The sequence below is a fragment of the Myxocyprinus asiaticus genome, chromosome 36 (genome assembly GCF_019703515.2).
Source record: "Myxocyprinus asiaticus isolate MX2 ecotype Aquarium Trade chromosome 36, UBuf_Myxa_2, whole genome shotgun sequence".
In the NCBI taxonomy this organism is placed as follows: domain Eukaryota; kingdom Metazoa; phylum Chordata; class Actinopteri; order Cypriniformes; family Catostomidae; genus Myxocyprinus; species Myxocyprinus asiaticus.
The window spans coordinates 14,655,086-14,676,205 of NC_059379.1; the positions used below are offsets into that span (position 1 = coordinate 14,655,086).

Genomic DNA, 21,120 nt, shown 5'->3' on the forward strand with positions numbered 1-21,120 from the left:
TAAGTCCTTTTTTACTATATTCTCCTCCCTGCCCAGTAGGTGGTGATATGCACGAAGAATGCTAATCGTCAAAAACTAAAGAAGAATGTAAAAGTGAAGATTTATAGTAAAAAATAACTTAAATATTGATCTGTTTCTTACCCACACATATCATGTTGCTTCTGAAGATATGGATTTGACCACTAACATAATTCCCTTCACCTCATGATGTTATAAAAACCTGTATGAATTTCTTTGTTCCATGGAACACAAAAGAAGATGTTAGACAAAATGTCAGCCTCAGACACCATTCAATTCCATTGCACCTTTTTCCAAAAAATTGAAGCAAATGGTGACTGAAGTTAGAAGTCCCTAATGTAACGGTAGCCAGCTGGTATGTGATACCTGTGCAGTGTATACACTTCACTCTCCTGGCCTTAAGAGACGCACTAGCAACTGAGGCTAAGGGCCATGGCTTTTCTAGCCTCTTTGCTAGCACGTCCAGCTCCCATGCCGGATATCACCAGTTCAAATCCCACTCAGGGCAGGTCGAGTAGGACCAGTGACACTAAAATTATGCCTAACATCTCCTTTTGTGTTCCATAGAATATAGAAGTTCAAGCACGTTTGGAACAACATGAGGGTGTGTGAATGATGACAGAATGTAGGGTCAACTTTAGGGTCACTTTTGTTATTCAATTGCAAATAATAAAATATGAAAACGCATTTCAGCTTAACACATTCCAAGTTTTTAAGGCCATCAGGAGTCTATGACTTTTGCATACATGTAGTTTCTGTTGGCTCTTACTGCTAATCTAGAATAATTTTACATGAAAACTTGATGAACAAAACATGCACAAATAAGTACGTACACACAGTTAGTGAATTAGATTCAGTGTGAGGTATGGACAGGAATATAGAGGGGGATTGGAGATGTAGATGTGGCTGCACATGCTCACTATAGCAGATAAAATGACTCTGCTTAAAGTGAACAAATGAAACTAATAGAGCAGAGCAAGGCTCATTAGCTTACAAGTGAGCTGTAGAGCACTGCATCTTCTCTTGCCAGAGTTCAAGTGTTGGCAGTTCACCACAGCAGAAACCTTCCTGCCAGGCATCCACAGAGAAAGTCACATTAGACCTTATGCAACACTCTGAATCCTGCTTTCCAGGAAAAGAGCTGATTGACTAGACATATGGGAGATCCATACGATTATTGCATTGTAAGTGGACTACATGTCATTGACCTGGTTAACCTGATGCTTAGTGTTGCTCTCATTTGTGTTTAAGAACTACACCACTAGTAAGAACTAATATAGAAAACTGTGCATTTTCTAAGAAGGGAGGGGAGAAATGCACTTCAATATCCCCAGATTTCAGGTGAAATGAAGGTGCACAATGCTTAAATAATTAATTACCATATTCACATACCGTGGTATTCCAAGATACATAAAAGAATACCACTGATAGGATAGGACAGAATAAAGTAGTAGACATACAACTGTAAATAACAGAATAGGAATAACAATAACTAAATACAACAATACAATAAAATATGGCAGAGGCTTTATGCACTAATTGCAAATAGCGATAAATGCTATTTGCACTAAGTATAAATAGCAACAAAAACCATCTTCTTTGCACTAAGTGCAAATAGTGTTAGATGCTATTTGCACCCAATTAAATACTAACATACACTGTAGGGGCATTACTGCAGTGTGTTTATTGTGTTTATTTAGAGTCCCACATAAGCCTTACACCAATCCCTACCCCTAAATCTACTCCTAACCTTTCCTTACAAAAATTAACCATGGTTTTACTACTGTTACCATAGTATAACCATGGTATTTTGTAGTAAAATCATAGTAACCACAAAATTAAACATGGTTACTATATTAAAACCATATTACTGTAGTAACATCATGGTTAATTGCAATAAAACTATGGTTTCTGCCAAAAACATGGTAACTACAATATTACTATAGTAAAACTATTATACAAGATTGTATACAAATTATACAATATATTATAAGATTAAATATTAAACCCCAAAGATTGCACAAATGCATTTCCGGAAAACTGTGGTATGACCATGTTACATGTACAAAAAGTCTGTTCCTTTGAACACTTTTTTGAAAGTAAAACTTTTGGTCTAATTCCATTATGGGCTGTGATCCTGATTTAAATCTGAAGATGTTTCATATTTTTATTATGAACATTTGCTAACTATTCCTTATCACTTTTATTCAGACAATAAAAGATAATTTTGTGTACTTTACCCAGAATGTTATGGGGTTGTAATTGGCTTTCCATTCAAAGTTTCAGATCAAACGTTATGTCATATGAAATCTAATAGAGACAATCAACGAGAAACATCAAAGCAAGTTTTTAGCAATTCAGTCCACTCAGCGGCCATCTTTGGAATGCTTTCAAGCAGGCTGCGCAGATATTTTTCTGTGTAAACAAGTGGCATACAAGTGCAGCTCCTATCTACTTTAATGGGGAAAGACAGAAATCTCCAAAACGGTTGGTCAAGATTATGATCAAAGGACATTTTTCAAATCAGCAGTAAAATCTGACAACACTGTTATCATAAATTGATACGCTAAAAACCGCAATTTTCTCGGCTTGTATAGCTAATGTGCATATGCGTTCTCGAGTTGATTGGCAGGTGATGTATGTATCTAAAAGGTGATTGGCTCATTTACCTGTAAGGCGGGACTTTCTTTTCTATATCCGTTGGCCGTCACATGCATAGTCATTTATTTGGCAATGGTGTGCCAAGATCAACAAAGCAACTGAGAAAGCATATAAGCAACTCATTAATGACAGAGCACTCTCATTTATGACTCTGTTCTAGGACACTAATGCAGTGTCAGTGATTAGTGATGACTAATGCAGAGCTACTGGTGGAATACATTTCTCAGGTGGGATTACAGAAGAATCCTAGAAAGACCTCAGCTTCAGAGGGCTTTTTAAGGATTGCTCAGAATAGAAGCTAATGGATGCACTGACATTTATTGTCCACATACATAGTTTATACAGCCAGATGTAGTCACCTGTTTTTATGGCTGCCATGGCAATGCCATTCAAAAGGCTGATGACACATTTTTCTATCAGCAGTCTAGCAGGAATGCATAAATTGACCATCTTTCTTCCAGGAATGTCCCAAGCGCTATTTTATTGAGTATACAGTAAATGGAATGCTTGAGCGCTGTCTTGTACCAAACAAATACAGACTGAGTAACTGAACTTTTTCTCTGGTTTCCAGAAGGAAATGAAGTGTCTGCTCTTTGTGATTGGCAACACATCACCACAAAAACCATAGATTCTCTTATACGACCTGATGGCTTGGCTGGTCAAATTGTACAAGGCACAAAAAATTTGGAGACAAAGAGCCACACACACTTACACTGAATAAAGAAGAAGGTCAGAACCACAATAGACTAGAAGCAACTTCTCAGCTGAAAAAAATAAATAAAACAAAAAATACAATGGTTTGTTGGTCTTAGCTGGTCTCCTATCCTTGCCAAAATGTTGTTTAGATGGTTTTCCTAGTCAGCCAGATGGTCTACCAACCTGACCAGCTGACAAGTGTTAAACCACCTTAGGTTGGTTTAAGCTCGTTTTTTTTCAACAGGGTTTTGATGACAAAAGGAGGACTCACCAAGAAATCCAGTGACAGACACTTTTCTTTGATACCTGTCAAGTGATGTACTTAAAACCATCCCAGGTACAAACAGGACAGTACCACACAGAACATCAGAGAAGACTTAACAAAGAGTGACTAGCTCATTTAATGAAATTACCCTGATAGTGGTCAGGGGGTGTGATACAGCTTTGGACTAACTTAAGATTTCATTTATCAGGTAAAAAAAGTTGTGAATTACTCTCTAAACAACCACAAATCCATCTGCTTTATAAGAGCCAGCTTTGTTCGCCTGTCTTGTGGTTTTTGACTGGAATGAAGCTAAGTAATTAAATTCCTCAATAATGCTCAGACTAGAGGAATTTGGTACTACTCTACACACTGATTTCCTTCATGACCTGGGAAATATCTCGAAGCAGCTATCAAATGTTTTGCTCTCTCAACACTGTTTCCAAATGGTGGATGAACCAAGGTGAACAAGTTAACAGTCAGATCATACCTTTGCATGTGAAACATTTTATATGGAAGTGCTTGGATTGCACCCGGAGAACCTCTCCCTTGCATGGCTCCCCACACTTGTAACACTGGATGACCAGTTTTCCTTGTGGATGGTGGGGTTCCTGAGGATGAGCCACTGTAAAGGGACACAGAGATATGGTATCAGCAAAGATATAGGATGAAGGAGCATAGTGCTGTCACGGACAAAGAGGATAGGATGATTCCATATTTGAACGCATTCAAACCCAAAACAATCAGTTCCACAACCAACATTAGCTAGTGTATTTCAATGAGAACAGTAGGACAGTATAATGTTACATGTGCCCTCAGCCAAAGGTGGTTTAGCTTTTTAAAAAGGCATTAAAAACTCCCAAAACTGATTTCTGTCCTACATTAATTAGTAAATCACTGACAATGTGGTCATTACAGTGACAATGAATGCAGGACTATCCCTGTAATAAAAGTAGACTACTTTAGGGATCATAATATGGAGAATGGGACTTTTCCTGCATCTTTATTTTTAAAGAAAATACTTTATTGTACAACGCAGATAATAATACAAAACTCCCCCTGCATTTTTCTTAAGTCACATCCACACTAATATGTTTTCAGTTGAAAACTAGAACTGTCAATTGATTAAAATATTTAATCATGATTAATCGTACGATTTCTCATAGTTAATCGCAATTAATCGCAGATTTTGAAAGTGCTTAAATTTCACTCTATATATACTTCTTTTCCTGTCAAAATGCATTTAATTCCTTCTTAGAAAAGAAAGCAATATGTAACAATAATGTTTTCTTACCATATTCCAAAGTATTCCTTAGTATAAATACAGAAATGCACTAAAATAGCACCAATTCAAGTAAAATTGAGGGCTCTATTTTTGTGACTGCGCTAGGCGCAGCATTAAGCGCAACAACTGCATGCTATGTCTTATGTAATTTTTGTGAGAGTGCAAATTTTAAGCACAATTATCGTGCCAGCGCAAAGTGCAAGTGGCTGTGGGGAGGAGTGTTTGCGCTATCTGTGGGTGTATGCACGCAAACTTTGTAATGTATGTTAATGTAGTGGCGCAGAGCGCAATGTGCCATTTTCAAGAGAAATAGGTTATAGCGCTTAGATGTTTGAGAACCATGTCTAATCTTGACGCAAAGTCTAAACTCAGTTCCTGCATTTGCAGTTTGGGGATTCAACCCACATGCCCTTACAACAATTTAGAGTTCTGAAAAATGTGCTGCAAATTCACCACTAATTTATTCACATGCAAATGAGCTTTTCTCCAAACTCTTCAATGTCCCCAAAGGTTTGCTGCAGGTTCACCATTACTGGTGAAGAGCTGCAAACATTTGGCAAACATTTGTGGCGAATCGCAAGCTAATTTACATATGTAAATAATGAGTGGGAAATTTGTGGCAAGTTTGCAGCAAGTTTGTCAGAACTCTAGATTTTTTGTAAAGGAGAGCATGCTTGCCCACTGACTTTGCACGGATGACGTATCACTTATTACATAAAAATTTAATTCTACAAAATTTTAAATACGGTCCCTTTAAATGACTAAATGCCTAATAATAACTAATAACCACTTGTACTGAATCACTAGCTTTTTAAACAGTTTGTAATGACCTCCAACTTCCTGACAAACACCACTATTATATAAAACGTTGATTGTTTTTATAATTGGCTACACAGCTACTACATTTAAGTGCCTCTAATGTTTCCATAGTTTTCTTTAATAAAAAGTTTGACCTGGGAAGCTGTAAATACATGTAGATGCACAAACACAACTATCATCACGAGGCTGAACCTCAATCAGCCTGAAATACATAATGCTCTCAACTGGCCAGAAAGGGTTTCAGGGGGCCAATGTCTACACTCCAGTTGTTATCACACAGTGTGTGGGCATGAGAGGAATGTAGGTGTTTGGAGGTTGTTTGGAGTGATATGTATGACTATCTAGTTGCCACGCTGTGGTTATCACGACCACATGGCGAGCCTTGTTTCCCTATCACTGGTGCTCATTGCAAATGTCTTTATGAGTTGGTACAGTTGCATAACAGAGGTCATGAGACACTTTTGCTATGCTTTTTGCCAACTTTACATGTTAGCATGCGGACACACAAGCATAGTTTAATATTTAAAGTGCACATACCTTTACATAAACAGATTATTATCTTTTTATTAATTTTCTCTGATAGTGTCCATTCGAAGCTGCTGTTCTAAACTGGGCGGCACGCTGAAGCTGAAGTTAATTGAAACGTAAAGAGCACTTCTCATTAACCACAAATCTCTTCTTATACTCACACTCTTTCACCCTCTCCTTCCTCCTTTTGACATTTACTACTACTCTTTCTTGGCCTCTTGTAAAATCGCAGGAGCCTGTACTCTCTCACTCTCACTACAGAATGACACACTCTTCACTCTCTGTCGCTCTCTTCCTATTGGTGAGTTAATGCATCCCACTCTAATCTAATCATTGGCCACTTGAAAGGCTTGTGTAAGATTAGCGGGAAAGAATCTCCCTCTTATCATTATCAGGCCACATTCTTACATAATATTGCCACCACAGAGTGTCTCCATGAGCAAAACAGCTTAAGAGAGTTAGGCCTGGAAGATATACAGTAGCTAAAACTAAGTTAAATAAGTTATATCTCAATATTTTTCAGCCTTTTGATGATATTCAATAAATATTACTATATTTATATATTTAGTCTGAAATGGCTAAAAACCATCATTTCCACCAAACTGCCATTGTTCTGCCAAATAGATTTAAAATGCGTAATGCAAGAGAAATATAGTTAAAAATAAACAAGTTATGTTTTCCACTTACCCTAACCCTAACACAAGGAGGAAAGATATTAAATAATGTTCATTTATATGCTCCAATATAACAATACATAGTAATAAACAGCAATAATTATTTACACAGTTTTGAAGTGATTCATTGAAATGGATATTTGAACTGATTCACGGAAATGAATCGAATTTAACACCATTTTGCAACTGATGTTTAAATCAGAGACACTATTAAAACATTTGTCTTAACATTCTCATATTCGGGAGTCGCATGTTGAGGAGGGATCGGAAAAATAGTCTTATAATACAGCCCTTAGGAAACTTAATGGCCAAATAAAAAGCGTGTTTAAATCATTGCTATAGTTTCATGTTGCTTAATTCTGTATCAACAGCAAATCAGGGTGAATATATTGTGAACAGTTAATATACATGTATCACCCCTACTCTGAGGGCTTTTTGATGAGGTCTTTTTTGCCTGTTCACAATGATCGCAAGTTCTCATTCTCTCTCTTACATGACTTCTGAGCCAATTTAACTCTTATTTTCCATGTTTTCACATGTTACGCCATGGATAGCAAGAATTTTCCCTTTGTCTGGCTGAGGGGGCAAACCACTAAGTAGCAATTATACGATTTTGGCAGGGTTGTGTGCTCAGGAATTTTTCTACCGGCCCCTGAAACTGAAGTGCTGTATTTTCTCTCAAACTCACCCCCTCCATCCTAGACAGCTGTTGCTATGGCAACCAGCTCTACCAGGGCGGCAACGGTATGACACTGGGAGCTTGTACTGTGAAACCCCCGAGTGAGACTGCAATATTGATAGACGACGCTAAGCCAAGAATTACTGTTTCTCGTTTCAATCATGCAGAGGGGCTAAACTAGGAGGGATTCTCAACATGTGCTGCATAACTAATACAGTACATAAGCTTTTACAGTAGCTATATTAAGACACACAAAAGGCACACATTTGGACACTGGTCCATTTATATGCTATGTGTTCTCTGTGTTCAGCTGAAGACATGAACAAGGAGGACGCTGCCTCTGTCACGCTTGACGCAAATGTGCGGGAATGCGAGCAGGTGGCGATGAACAGCATAGCTTAACATTTAGGCTTCCTGTAACACTAAAGGGGCGAACACAGATTTGCAGTGACAAAGCAACTGGAAGTCTTTCATATTCAGTTAGAATTGGTGATTTTTCTGTGACAGCGGCTGTTGTCGATGCAACAAAGTTGAGCTAAGTTTTGAGTACCAGTTTATGCAAATTGACAATGATGCAGCAATAACTAATGAGAGTGCAAGTAGCCTGATGCTGTTGGGTACTGCAGTCGAGAAGGAACGCCTACCAGCAATTAACAATACAGACACTCTCAAATAACTGTGATCTACAGTTATTTAATCGCTGTCAGTATGAATTGGGCATGACGCCATAAAGCGATAACCAACAAGCAAAAAATTCTTTGTACTAACCAGCCATGACCATAAGAAATGACAGGGCATTTTGTTGCTTGATTAGTTTATAATTTAGTGGAGTCGCTCTGGAGTCACTTCAGAACTATAACAAAAATACGGTTTTTATGGTTTAAAATCACTTCAAAGGGTAGAATTTACAAAAAAATATTCTACTTTGAGGGTTTTTAACTAGGTGTTTGAACACACATTTGTACAATTGAACTTTTGACTTCAAATCTTATTGTTACCGAAATACAGCCCTTGTGACAACTTCCCAATGTGACCACTAACTATCGAAATATCCCCTAAAGATATAAACAGAACTGGTAATGCACTACAGAAATACCGCTGACCCACCTAAAAAGAGCACTGACTCACGGTTCTTTAGTGTATGCTGTCTGTCTGTTAACACACACAGACACACATGAACATAGAATTAGAAAGCTTAAGATAGTGTGAAGCAGAGTTTAACACTAAAATATTGTTGGCCTGCGTAACTGGAGAGGGTTACTTAATTCTGAGTAAAAAATGTCTCTTAACTGGCATTCTGGCTCAGTGTGTGTGCATGTTTGTGTGGGCATAGTGAGTCAATGTTTCTCTTCACCACTGCCTCCAGCAGCAATTTTCAAACAAAACTAACCCTTTCTGATACATCTCCCTTTAAGCCAAACTGTAAAGGTCTAAACCTCTTTTCTTTTGAGAGATTGTTTCACCTTCACTGCTTATAGTATGAGTTTATCCTTATAACAACCCCTTAATTAATCTCAGAATTAGTTCACCTCTCACCTCAATACCTGACCCTTACTGACCTTAAACCTCTTGCCAAGTCTCAGCCGTACAAATGACTGTTCAACTGCTGTATCTGCACGTGTCAGGGTTGTATAATTATGAGGGCATTCTTTAGACAGACTGAGTGAGATTGCTAATGAAAGCTATCTTTTGACCACAGGTTCAGTAAAACATTCAGGGTGTAGTATGAGTTATTCATTCCTCACAATCATTTTGCATGGAATTGTACTTTATTTGTATTGTGACAAAGTATCTGGCTTCCCTCCAGTCATTGTCATACTGGCTCACACACTGCTGGCTCATGTCCAGACACGACAATGATGTCCGTGGCTAAAAGAAGGAGCGAGAAAACTGAACACTGTTGGCAGCACATGATGAATATTGCGGCCCATGACCGCTGCCATAAATCCAGTGCAGCAGCTCTCCTGCAGATTCTCAAATATGTTCACTGTGTTCTCAAAGTCAGGAAAATGCATGATATAGCCAGACTGCCTCTTAAAGGGATAGTTAACCCAAAAATGAAAATTCTGTCATCATTTACTCACACTTATGTGGTTCCAAACCCATAAAACTCTTTTTCTGTGGAACACCAAAGGCGAAGTATAGCAGTGTGTCTGAGCTGCTCTTTTCCGTAGGGTACAACGGGGCTAAACGCACAACTTAAGGAAAGTTTGCGGTAACACTTAACATTAAGTTTCTATTTGTTAACATTAGTTAAGAACATTAGTTATCATGAACTAACAATAAACAATACTTTTACAGTATTTACTAATCTTAATGTTAATTTCAACATATACTAATACATTTTAAAAATCAAAAGTTGTATTTGTTAACATTAGTTAATGCACTATGAACCAACATGAATTAACAATGGAAAATAGTATTTTTATTAAAAAAACATTAACAAAGATTAATAAATGAAGTAAAATATCTATTGTTAATTGTTTGTTCATGATACCTAATGCATTAACTAATGTTAACGAATGGAACCGTATTGTAAAGTGTTACCAAGTTTGCTTTTTTTCTGGTCACAAAATGCATCAAGATTGGAAAAAATATATATATTTATTTTTATTGAATATTGATGGAGCAGCATAATTTTGTGTGAAAAGAAATAATAACAGAAGGCTGTTTTGATTAACATTATTATTATAATTCTTTTTTTTTTTTTTAAAAAGGTCACCAGCCTACACTTGGGGTAAAAGGCCCCCAGGGGGTTTATAGTGTATAGATATAGGGGCAATAATTATAGTGCAAAATTGGTGCATGAGACATTGAGACAACAAGATGCTTTTTTGAGTAACAAATTAAAATAACGCTTACTCAAAATAACCACTTTAGAAAAGTGTGCTCCATTTCCTGTAAATTTCAACCTCAATTGGCATTTCATAACATCTCAAGTATTCTATAAACAAATGAATCTCTATTGTGATTGTGTTCAATAGAGTGTTTAACGGGGGCCTTTAGCCCCAGCAACAGGGGGGCTTTTTTACCCCAAATACTATCCTTTTGTAACACTAGGTACATGGAGTGGAAGAGAGGAGATGCAGGAGTAGAATCTTTCAATCTTTTAATTAAAAACACTGGAGTGGAACAAACAATAAATCTTAACAATAGCAATCGCTGGAGTGGAACAAACAATAAATCTTAACATAACACTTCACAAACTCAACATAACACTTCAAGGACTGACAAAGAAGTGGGCAAAACTAGAGGATATTTATACAAAAGGAACTAATGAGGGAATGGAATACAGGTGAGGATAATAGGAAACAGATGGAAGGGATGAGGGCAGTGCACTATGGGAAATGAAGTCTGGGGGAGAACTTCAAAATAAGAGTCTGTGTAGCGAATGATGGAGATAGACTGTGACACCTTTCACTTATTGGACAGTTATTAAAAAAACTTTTGATTTAATCACCTTGAAAAACTGAAAATAACAAGTATTTGGTCTCAAAATGCATATGATCATTTCAGGGATTTTCATTGGCTACATAAATTTGCAACATTTAATGAAATATTAAATATTAGATAAAACTGCATCAAAATCAACCTTTAGACACTACACGTAGTGATCCAATGGATCAGGAAATTTTTGCAGTGCACAGTGGACAAACAGGTGATTAGGAAAGTGCCTTTTCCTCGTTGTACCCTACTCTAAATAAGTGGATATGTAAAAAGAGGCTGTCAAACTCCCAAAAAAAAAAAAAAAAAAAAAAAACACAATAAAATCAGCATAAAAGTAGTTCATACAATGTGTGCACTAAAATCAAGGTCTTCTGAAGCTATATGACAGCCTTTTTGTAAAACACAGCCAGAAATTTTAATTCTCTGAAACATTCACTAAAATGTTTATTTTTAAAATAAAAGTTTTGATTTATTTTTTTATTTTTTTATTATTATATTTATAGAAAGTTTACAATTACATGGTACAAAAATACACAAATGTAGTGTAATATAAATTTCACTTTTTCAACCCCAACCCACCCACAAAACACAAGAAATAAAAAGACAAAAGAAGAGATACACAACTAACAGACCCTCCCTAAAGAAAAATAAAAACCCCAGCTCTCCAAACCCCTTAGTACCAACCAATAATTTACATATACGGTATATACACAAACACACAATATAGATATGCATATACATACACATAAATACTGTACATATACACAACAAAATAAGAAAACCACCCCAGTATTTTTCGAACATGTCCTGACGCTTCTTCACACAAAATGTTATTTTTTCCAGGGGAATATAAGAGGATAACTCTTTCCTCCACATAGAAATAGTGGGTGGTTCAGGGGCTTTCCATATCAAAGTTAAACACTTATTGGTAGTTATCAGTGCCATCCTTACAAACCTAAAATTAACTTCATTTTGTTCTGGAAACACTGATATATCCTCTAACAAAGTAAGCTTGGGGTTGAAGGGGATTTCAACACCAGCAACTTCTGCATTAGCGACCAAGAGTATTGCTCTAATTCTGGGTAAGACCAAAGCATAAAAGCGTCCCTTTGCCTGTTTTGCATCTTGAACAGAACTCTGAATAGCTGTTCTTGAACATGTAATCTTTCTGGAGTGTAATATACTCTGTGGATTATATTAAACTGAATTAATTTATGTTGGCTGTTGAAAGAAAAGGTCTGCGAATTTTCACAAACTGTTTCCCATTCTTCGTCCTCAAATTGACATTTCAAATCTCTTTCCCATTTTGATTTGATAACAGTACTAATGTTTTCCATCAAGTGATATATTTTCCTATAAAAATAAGAGACCAAGCCTTTTGACCTTTTCAAATTATTTAAAACATCTTCCAGGGGAGTAAAGAAAAGAGGCACGCAACGACCACCTTACTGAGTAGAAATATAATGCCGCAACTGTAAATACTTAAAAAAGTGTTTGAATGGGAGTGAAATCTTATGTCTCAGCTGTTCGAAAGACATCAGGCTGCCTTCTTCATATGTCACCAAATGTCTGAATGCCCCTCAGTTGCCACTGTTGGTAGAGTAGGTGGTAGAGTAAAAAGGGGTAGATCTCATTAAATTTTGTTTACAGTTCGCTTTTTTCCTTATATCCACCCAAACTTTTCAAGTTAATATAAATGGATTTGCAGTTCTTTTCTTTACATAATTTACAGGGACAAAAGGTGAGGCAGCTAAAGAAACACCCTCAATCTGCACTTTTTCTATTTGTCGCCAAGCAGGGGAATAAGTATTTTCTGCTTGCCATATCCACAAAGCTCTTAGTTGGGCTGCACAGTAAAATAAATAAAAATTGGGAAGCTGTAGTCCTCCCTTACATGGGAATGGCATGTGTTGGGATTTTAATTTAACCCGTGGTACCTTCCCCTTCCATATAAAACCTGAGATACACCTATCTAGGTCCTTGAAAAAAGCCTTTGGCAGCATGGATGGAAGTGTCTGGAAAAGATATAGGAACTGTTTGGTAGCATTCCATAAAAAAGGAATATTTCTTAGAGGAAGTTAAGCAGCTGCTTTACTCAGCGGCATTGCAACACTCTTATTCATATTGATCTTATACCCAGATACCATGCTGTAATCCTGCAGTAGTGTAGTTAGGGCTGGTACAGAAGAGTCTATATTTGTAAGATACAGCATAATGTCATCTGCATATAGTGATATTACATGTTGGGAGTGGCAAATTGAAAAGCCGCTAATAACCTGATGTGACCTAATTGCAATAGCTAGAGGCTCAATTGCAAGTGCGAATAACAGGGGAGACAATGGACAGCGCTGTCTCGTACCCCGCTTTAAGGAAAACTGTGCTGAAATTTTGCTGTTAGTCTGAACTACAGCCACAGGATGCCTATAGAGCATCTTAACCATATTGAGAAATTAAGAGCCAAAATTCATTTTTTGTAAAACTGAAAACAAATAAGACGCCTTCTCGGCGTCCAAAGAAGGCTATTACTGGGTACTCCACCTGCGTGGCAGTGAAAGTGACATTCATAAGCCTACGGACATTATCAAAGGATGAACGATCCTGAATAAATCTTGTGTGATCCCCCATGTACCAGTCATTGTATAACTTTTTCAAGTCTAAGCGCAACAATTTTTGCAAAGATCTTGTAATCGGAACTGAGCAACGAAATAGGCCTATATGGGCCACACAGGTCAGCATCCTTGCCAGGTTTAAGTAACAGTGTTATAATTGCCTGTTCGAGTGTTTCTGGTAATCTCTGTTCCTTTATGGTGTTCATGTACATATGCATTATTGGATTAATTAATTAAGGTAGGAAGGCTTTAAATACATCAATAGTACAGCCATCCAGGCCAGGCGACTTACCGGTGGGCAATTTGGCAATGGCCTCTTGAATTTCAGCCTCTGTAATATCATCTTCTAAGGAGTCTCTACAGTCATTGGTTAATGATGGTATGACCAGTCTGTCTAGGAAATCACTAATCTTATCCAAATCATCACCTTGGGAGGTATATAGAGATTTATAGAATTGCATGAACTCTTGGTTTATAAGTTCAGGATCTTTAATAGTATTGCTATTCTGGCATATTAAGGTAATGAATCTTGATGCATTTTCTTAACGTAATTGCCAGGCTAACAGTTTTCCTGTTTTATCCCCATGCTCATAATAATGTTGTTTAGTTCTCAGAAGCACATATTCTGCCTCTTTAGTAGAAAGCATATTATATTCTAGTTTTCGTATACATAGTCTTTGAAATACTCCATCTTTAGATAAAGAGTATTCTAGCACTAGCCTTTTAAGTTCTTTAGATATTGAGTTTAGTTGATTCTGATATGTTTTCTTCTTGTCAGAGGAGTAAGCAAGGATTAAGCCTCGCAGATGAGCTTTCAGTGACAAATTACAGTTTCCGTGTAGCAAGGAGTTTGGTTACAATGGCGCGTGGTTTCTTGTATTCCACCGGCCATCATTGAAGTGTGCGATGATCCTAACCCGTGCCGAGGATTTTTCCAAAAAAGAGATCGCATTTCTCCGCTCGACACCTTCCGGGAAACCAACAAGCCGTAGATTGTTTCGTCTGGAACAGTTTTCGAGATCGTCGACTTTATCAGGCAGGATGTTAATTTCATTCTCTGAAGTTTTCTTCCCTTCGGCAATGTCTTCAAGGAGATTCACAATGGCTTCTTCAAAGCTGTTTTGCCGAGTTTCGATTTCGCTCAGGTTTTGTTTCATTTCCTGGTGATCGTTCAATACTTTATCAACCGAATCCCCTATTTCACACAACTGGCCATCAATCATTTCTTGAATTTTTATGAAGCCCTGCTCCATCTCTGCCTGAAACCACAAGGGAGGTGAGAATGGTAATGGCGCTGGCATTAAAACTGGTGTCTTTGGTGGCATCCTCAAAGATTACCCTGTAGAGTCTCTTCAGTTGAATAAAAAAGAAAATGAGGCTGCAGTCACATTTCAGTTATGTTAAAATATACTAACAGGGTTTTAACATGGGAGCGATGCTTTCTGCGTCTTTCCCTCAGGTGGCCATAACCAGAAGCCCCATTCACTAAAATTTCTTGCCTTAAATTGTTTTTCTTGACAGCTGTGTTTGTTATATGTTTTAAATAATTGCTTGAGTGTTTTACAGAAGAAAGAAAATCATAAGGGGTTGGAATGACATGAAGGTGAGTAAATCATGACAGAATTAATGACCAAATGTTTGTAGCTCTACCATAACTTTGGTACAAACCACAGTTTTTTTGTTGTATAAAAATGTGTTCCGCTAATGTTTGTCTCAATTCACTCTTCTCCTATATCGCAACATCTATATGAGCCATGTGACACATCCAGCAAATGCCACAGAGCAGATAATGAATAAATTATGTTTTTATGAAATTATGAAATTATTGCTAACAATCAAGTTAAAGCTAAAGATTAAAGTTATACATTCTCTATGGAGTTCTCAACAATCTATAAAGTCAACTCACTAGGTGGGCAAAGGACGGCTTTTATGCATAATATTGTGAAATTGCGATAAGCATATCTATAGCACTGCCTGTGGGGCCCCAACGAACATTGATTGATGTAATGTACCCGCAGGTATCATAACCGAGAGATAATGACAGCCATGTGGTGTCACACACATGCACACACACATATCAATCTTTGTAAGTGGCTTCCTGCAATGTCCTGCAGATAATCCCAGAGAAAAGAAATAAAGTCATCAAGCCAAATATTGGTACCCAATAACACAAAAGGAAATGAATGATAATTTGTCCAGATATTAGTTGTCTTACATTTTTTGATACTGATATCATGAAGTTAAATTGGCAAATAGTACAGTAAAGATTAAATCTCTAAATAAGTGAGCATAAACATGCATTTGATCTAGAGACGCTGTCTTTGGCTAACTGTCATTATCCTGTCCTGAAATAGATGGTTAAAAAAACAGTATAGTCTATCCATTCCTCTGAAAGAATAACAATACAGCATGTAATATAGCCTTGTTCTGTTTATTTAGTCACAATAGCACAATTTTCAGACCAGTGATCCCATTCACATTCATCCAAACCATTCCGTGACCATTTATGGAGAAGGTTATCAGAGTTATGCACCTGTGACGTGAGTCCAACTGAGTGAATTCCCATTTCACCTCATAGTACAGACAGTGTACAGACAGTGTGTGTGTATGTGATTTCATTGCTAAGATAGGCTCAGACACTTTCTTTCTGTATGCATGGTGGTGGAAATGGTCAATGTACTGTAACTTTGGCACAGAGGGCTGAGATTCCATAATGGCACTGAATTGGCAGAGTAATGTTTAAAAATGTATAAAAGGGAAAGTGTATATTTTTGGTGGTATAACTAGTTTCCATTTCTTTTACATTTTATGCAATTGTAAAAATATTTAATGTATTTACTCATTAATAAACTGCACGAATAACATACATACATTTTACTATAATAATTATACTTTAAAAAGTTTAAAAGTATAGCATGTCACACTGCTAGGCACTGCTTAAAATACACAGATGTGTGTATATGTTTATTTAGTGCAATAAATTCAATGTAAACAAATATAAAACATTAAAAAAAAGCACATGCACACACATAAAACCTCATCTAGCCACTAAGTAAGCTTTTTCATGACTTATGTTCTACGTTTCTGTTGAACAAGAGCATTTGTGCAATCTGTGTATAATAATACTGTAATAGATGAAGTACTGGAGTTCCCTGCAATCTACCGCAGTGTGAATAAATTATACATATTACTATGTTACTGTATAAGATATTACATGTGTATGTAAACATTGACATACACGTGATTGTGTGTGTGAATACAGGTGTGTGAGGTGGGTTTGCAGTGTTTTCTGGGCTGTGATTCACACGGTGTATGGCCTCAGTAACAGACCAGTCATCGGCCGGTTGCCATGGCTACAGTGATAGCCTAAATGCATTATTGAGTTCATTCTCTCTCTCAGTCCCCTCACCCATTCTGCGCAGACCACTATTAGCTTTTACTAAACCATGATCTACTTTTCAAAACACAAGCACAACACTGCTCCGAAACATCTATCGCTTCAGTCTCCTAGTCGTGACAGAGTCAGTATCTAGGGCTTTCTTCTGGAAAAAGCCCTCTTTTCATTGGAGAAATCCCAAACATTGTGTCTTTAGCAAGAACGCACTGTGCGCTGCCTCGATTCTGTAAATTTTTCAATAGCCCTCTAAATTCCTACACAGTATTACATAACATCTCTGCTGGAAACTGTGCCATTTGAAGGAACCAGTTCTTTTGGTTGAATAACTGTCAGTTTATGCCCTACATGGCTGCATTTCTGTGCGAACGAGTATTGTTTTAATCAGGTGGTGTTGTCCTGAGGCCTGATCGAAGATGATAATGAAGCATTTAACATTCAGCAGATGTTCCTGTTTTAATATGGCTTCCCTCATTACATAACACAGAAACATCTGAAGTTATTGCCACTGCATATTCTCAAAGAACTCTATTGAGCTAAACACACACTTATACACACAAGCTCTGCATAAACAAGTTAGACAGTTGTTTAAGATGTTTAATCATCATGTACTAGTTTAAACAAATAGACCTCTAATGCATGGTATTCATTGTATTTTTCATGCCAAAATACCTTATATACGTGCCGGACAACACAAATGTCCATTCATACAATAAATGGTAGTGGTTGACCGATATGGGTTTTTTAATGGCCGATGCCAGTGCTGATATCCAGAGAGCAGTGTGGCCGATAAGCCGATACAATGCCGATATATCACACAATTTAATATAATAAATAACATAAACATAAAATTGCTAAAAAAAAACAAAAAAAACTCTTATTTAGCACTATATTTACTCAATTTCAACTTTGTAAAAAGATATATTGTATTTTAAATGGTAGATAGCAGTTTCCTCTGATTTCTGTTTAGTCATCAAATTTTGGTAATTTATTTGCCCATGAAGAAATTGTTAATATATTAGGAAGAAGGAAATAACAGTACACACAGTAGTCCAGCAACTATGGATGGCATGTCCACGTTAGCAATCGCATTTTCTCCAAGAATACTGAATCAAACCAATTGCGCATACAGTGCATAGTGAAAAGAAATTTACTCATAGCACACATGAAGTGCTTTTACTTTGAAGTTTCACTCAATGCTCATGTGGATCCAGCACGAGCAGCAATCTCCTGACTGTTTAAACAGCCTGGATAGCCTGCTTAGATTATCATGGAGTGACTGTCATGATTTGTGAATCAGAGGAGCTTCTGATCTTGATCCTGAAGTTTTTGATTCTGGCTGATAGAATATGTGCTTCAGTGGAATATATTAGATGAGCGCTCGACTGGAACAAAACGCTGGATTTTCATGAGGTTCGTGAAACGCATCTGTTTAAACGAGATATCTGCATATTTGCAAATGGTATATAATAGAAGTTTTATTGATATTTGCCTTTTATCATTAGAAAAGAAAGTGTAAAATGACAGGGAACTGCTGAGGAGAGGTTGATAGAATACGTGCTTTAGAGGTAAACAAATGAGCGCACCACAGGACGCTGGATCTGCTCAAGTTTTGTGAGGTTTGTTTATTACATCTGTTTAAAAGAGATATGTGCATATTTGCAGACGGTATATGATATTAGTTTTATTGATATTTGCCTTTTTATCATTAGACAAGAAAGTTAAAAGTTACAGAGAACTGTTGAGGAGAGAGACGGAGAATGAAACAGGTGAGCGCTTTAACATTATGAGCTCAAACGTGTCTGCCGCGGGTCTGATATGCGGACCGTTTAAATGACACTGTGTTGCACACCGGTCTATTATTGTAGTAAAATGATGGCACATAACAACAAAACTAACCGTGACTGGTCATTTACATGTCTCAGTCTTTTCACATCCCGCCAAATGGGGAAATTTATTGACCAATGCGATAATGAAAAAGGTCAGAATATCGGCCAATTTATTGGCCTCTGCGATTGACCACTAATAAATGGATCCTCACATGGTCCTCTGGATAATCATACACATACATAACATTCAATGTGCAATCCACATGCTGGGTGTTAAAATTATTCTATGTCTCAGTTGTAAAGTATCTGATACTTTTAAAACCAACCCAACACATACGCAAACTCAATCCATGATTAGTGTCATATTAAACATAAGCTAAAAAAACATAAATAAATACAAAACTACAATCTTTTTCATCTTCACACAAGTACCAATTAGTGGTCGACGGATACGTTTTTTTATAGTGACTTTTATAGTGATCTATAGAGTAGGGTGTCCAATGACCAATATAATGTCCAGATACAGTACATAATACAATTTAATGATGGCAGATAAGCTGTTCACAAAATCGGGGAATTTAACACAATATTTACACAAATACACTATTTGAAGACAGAAAATGTGCACTATCCATTGACAAAGCTAGGTAGATTTTAAAACCCAACACTCTGAAACCAGAATGACCACTTCTGTTAATTGGCCAATCAAGCAGAGTTTTCAGAAAACAGCCAAATTGCATCTGATTAATTGTCTATATTTCCCAAATCTGCAGTATCACGTTCATTTTCCCACACCGCCATCCTTCTAAACCACAAAACTGTTCCCTCTACCATCAAACACACACACTGGCTTGGTTTTCTCCCTCTGCAAAGGCAAATCCCTGCAGCCCTCTCCTGGTCCCCACCCAGTGCTGTGCAATGCCATGTACCTTTCTCCTTCACCATGACCATTGGCTCCTCAGTGTTCTGCTGGGGCTCTGGAGAGGAGGATCAGTGGGAGAGAGCTGCTTCTTCCTGCCTGCCTTCTTCCCTGGGTTCTCTTGCTTTATTCCTCCACTGAATCCAAACGTGAGGAGGAGACGACGCAAGAGAGAGAGAAAGAGCGAGAGAGCAAGGCAACAACAGAGGAAAGACAATCTGACAGCAGAAGAACAGACAGTGAGAGCTTGCACTCTTTAACTAAGCAGCCGCTTTGCAAATGCTAGCTTGGTATTCTTTTCTCGAGCAGCCCCCCCCCTCTCCTCATACACATGCATAGTGTGTGTGTGTGTGTGTGTGTGTGTGTGTGTGTGTGTGTGTGTATATGATTGTGGACTCTGCCCTCGCTCTTCTGAAATAACCAGGTTGCAGCTGCCGTGTGTGACAAATGCAGATTCCACAGTCCTAATCCCTCCCAGTGCGAGACACCACCTTAAATTCTTCAAACAGAGATGGAGGGGAGGGACGACAGACACGTGACTCATTTTTTATATCCCACACAATCTATCCCTCCCTGTGCTCTCTCTCTCCCTCTCATACACACAAATTTTGTTCCAAAACCTAGTAAGCTGCCTACATAGGCAGCAGTTTTTTAAGGCAACATCCTATCAATCATGGAACCTCTACATACTGTAGGCAGCAACTCCATACACCACATGAGAAGCACTCCATGATGGTGACTCAACTCTCAAATTGATTTCAATGGAATTTTATGTTAGCAAGTTGCTAAGCTAACGGCACGATACTGCAATAAGCATAATAATTCATATTACACACAAATATTTGGTAAAAAAAATTTACACTTCATTGCATTTATCAATATTTTTCACGAATGAATAAACAGTTTAAAAAAAAAAAAAAATTATTAATCAACTCACAGCTTGTCCGCCATCTTGGATTTATTTTTTTTAACGAGCTTGTCGCAAAGCATTCTGGAATTGCCTTTTCTGTGAAAGATACATGCAATGCTGTCTTAGATGCCATTCAGACCAATGTTTTCTTGCACTAAAAAAAAGCTAGATGCAGCACAACGAAAAGAACAGTACGCAGCAGTAGCGGCTGTTGCTTTTTAAAAGTGGGAAGGCAGGGATGTTTTTTGGTGTCTGCAAGATTCCTCCCAAAGCTCCTAAAGCTGCTACTCAAACAGTAAAATTGCTTAACAAAAATAATTAACCAGATTTTTTGCAACAAAATGCAGCTGTTGGCCATTTGTTGAAAAAGTCCCACCCATTTGAGAGCTT

At 37.4% G+C, this 21,120-nt stretch overlaps 1 protein-coding gene across 24 annotated transcripts in view; it reads right to left on the reverse strand.

Annotated features, from left to right (window-relative positions):
- The window catches only part of LOC127426863 (actin-binding LIM protein 1-like), a 65,258-nt gene extending 45,017 nt beyond the window's left edge, over positions 1–20,241 (reverse strand). For 4 of the 24 annotated variants that reach the window (XM_051673920.1, XM_051673918.1, XM_051673908.1 and 1 more), the window contains exons 1-2: positions 19,831–20,238; positions 4,128–4,262 (exon numbers count right to left, since the gene is read on the reverse strand). In XM_051673920.1, the coding sequence (XP_051529880.1) occupies positions 4,128–4,262; positions 19,831–19,852 (157 nt within the window). In that variant the 5' untranslated portion in view covers positions 19,853–20,238. Of the gene's footprint in view, positions 1–4,127; positions 4,263–19,830 lie in introns of all 24 variants that reach the window. The other 20 variants (XM_051673913.1, XM_051673911.1, XM_051673909.1 and 17 more) reach the window with 9 other exon arrangements.
- Positions 20,242–21,120: the final 879 nt, after the last annotated feature.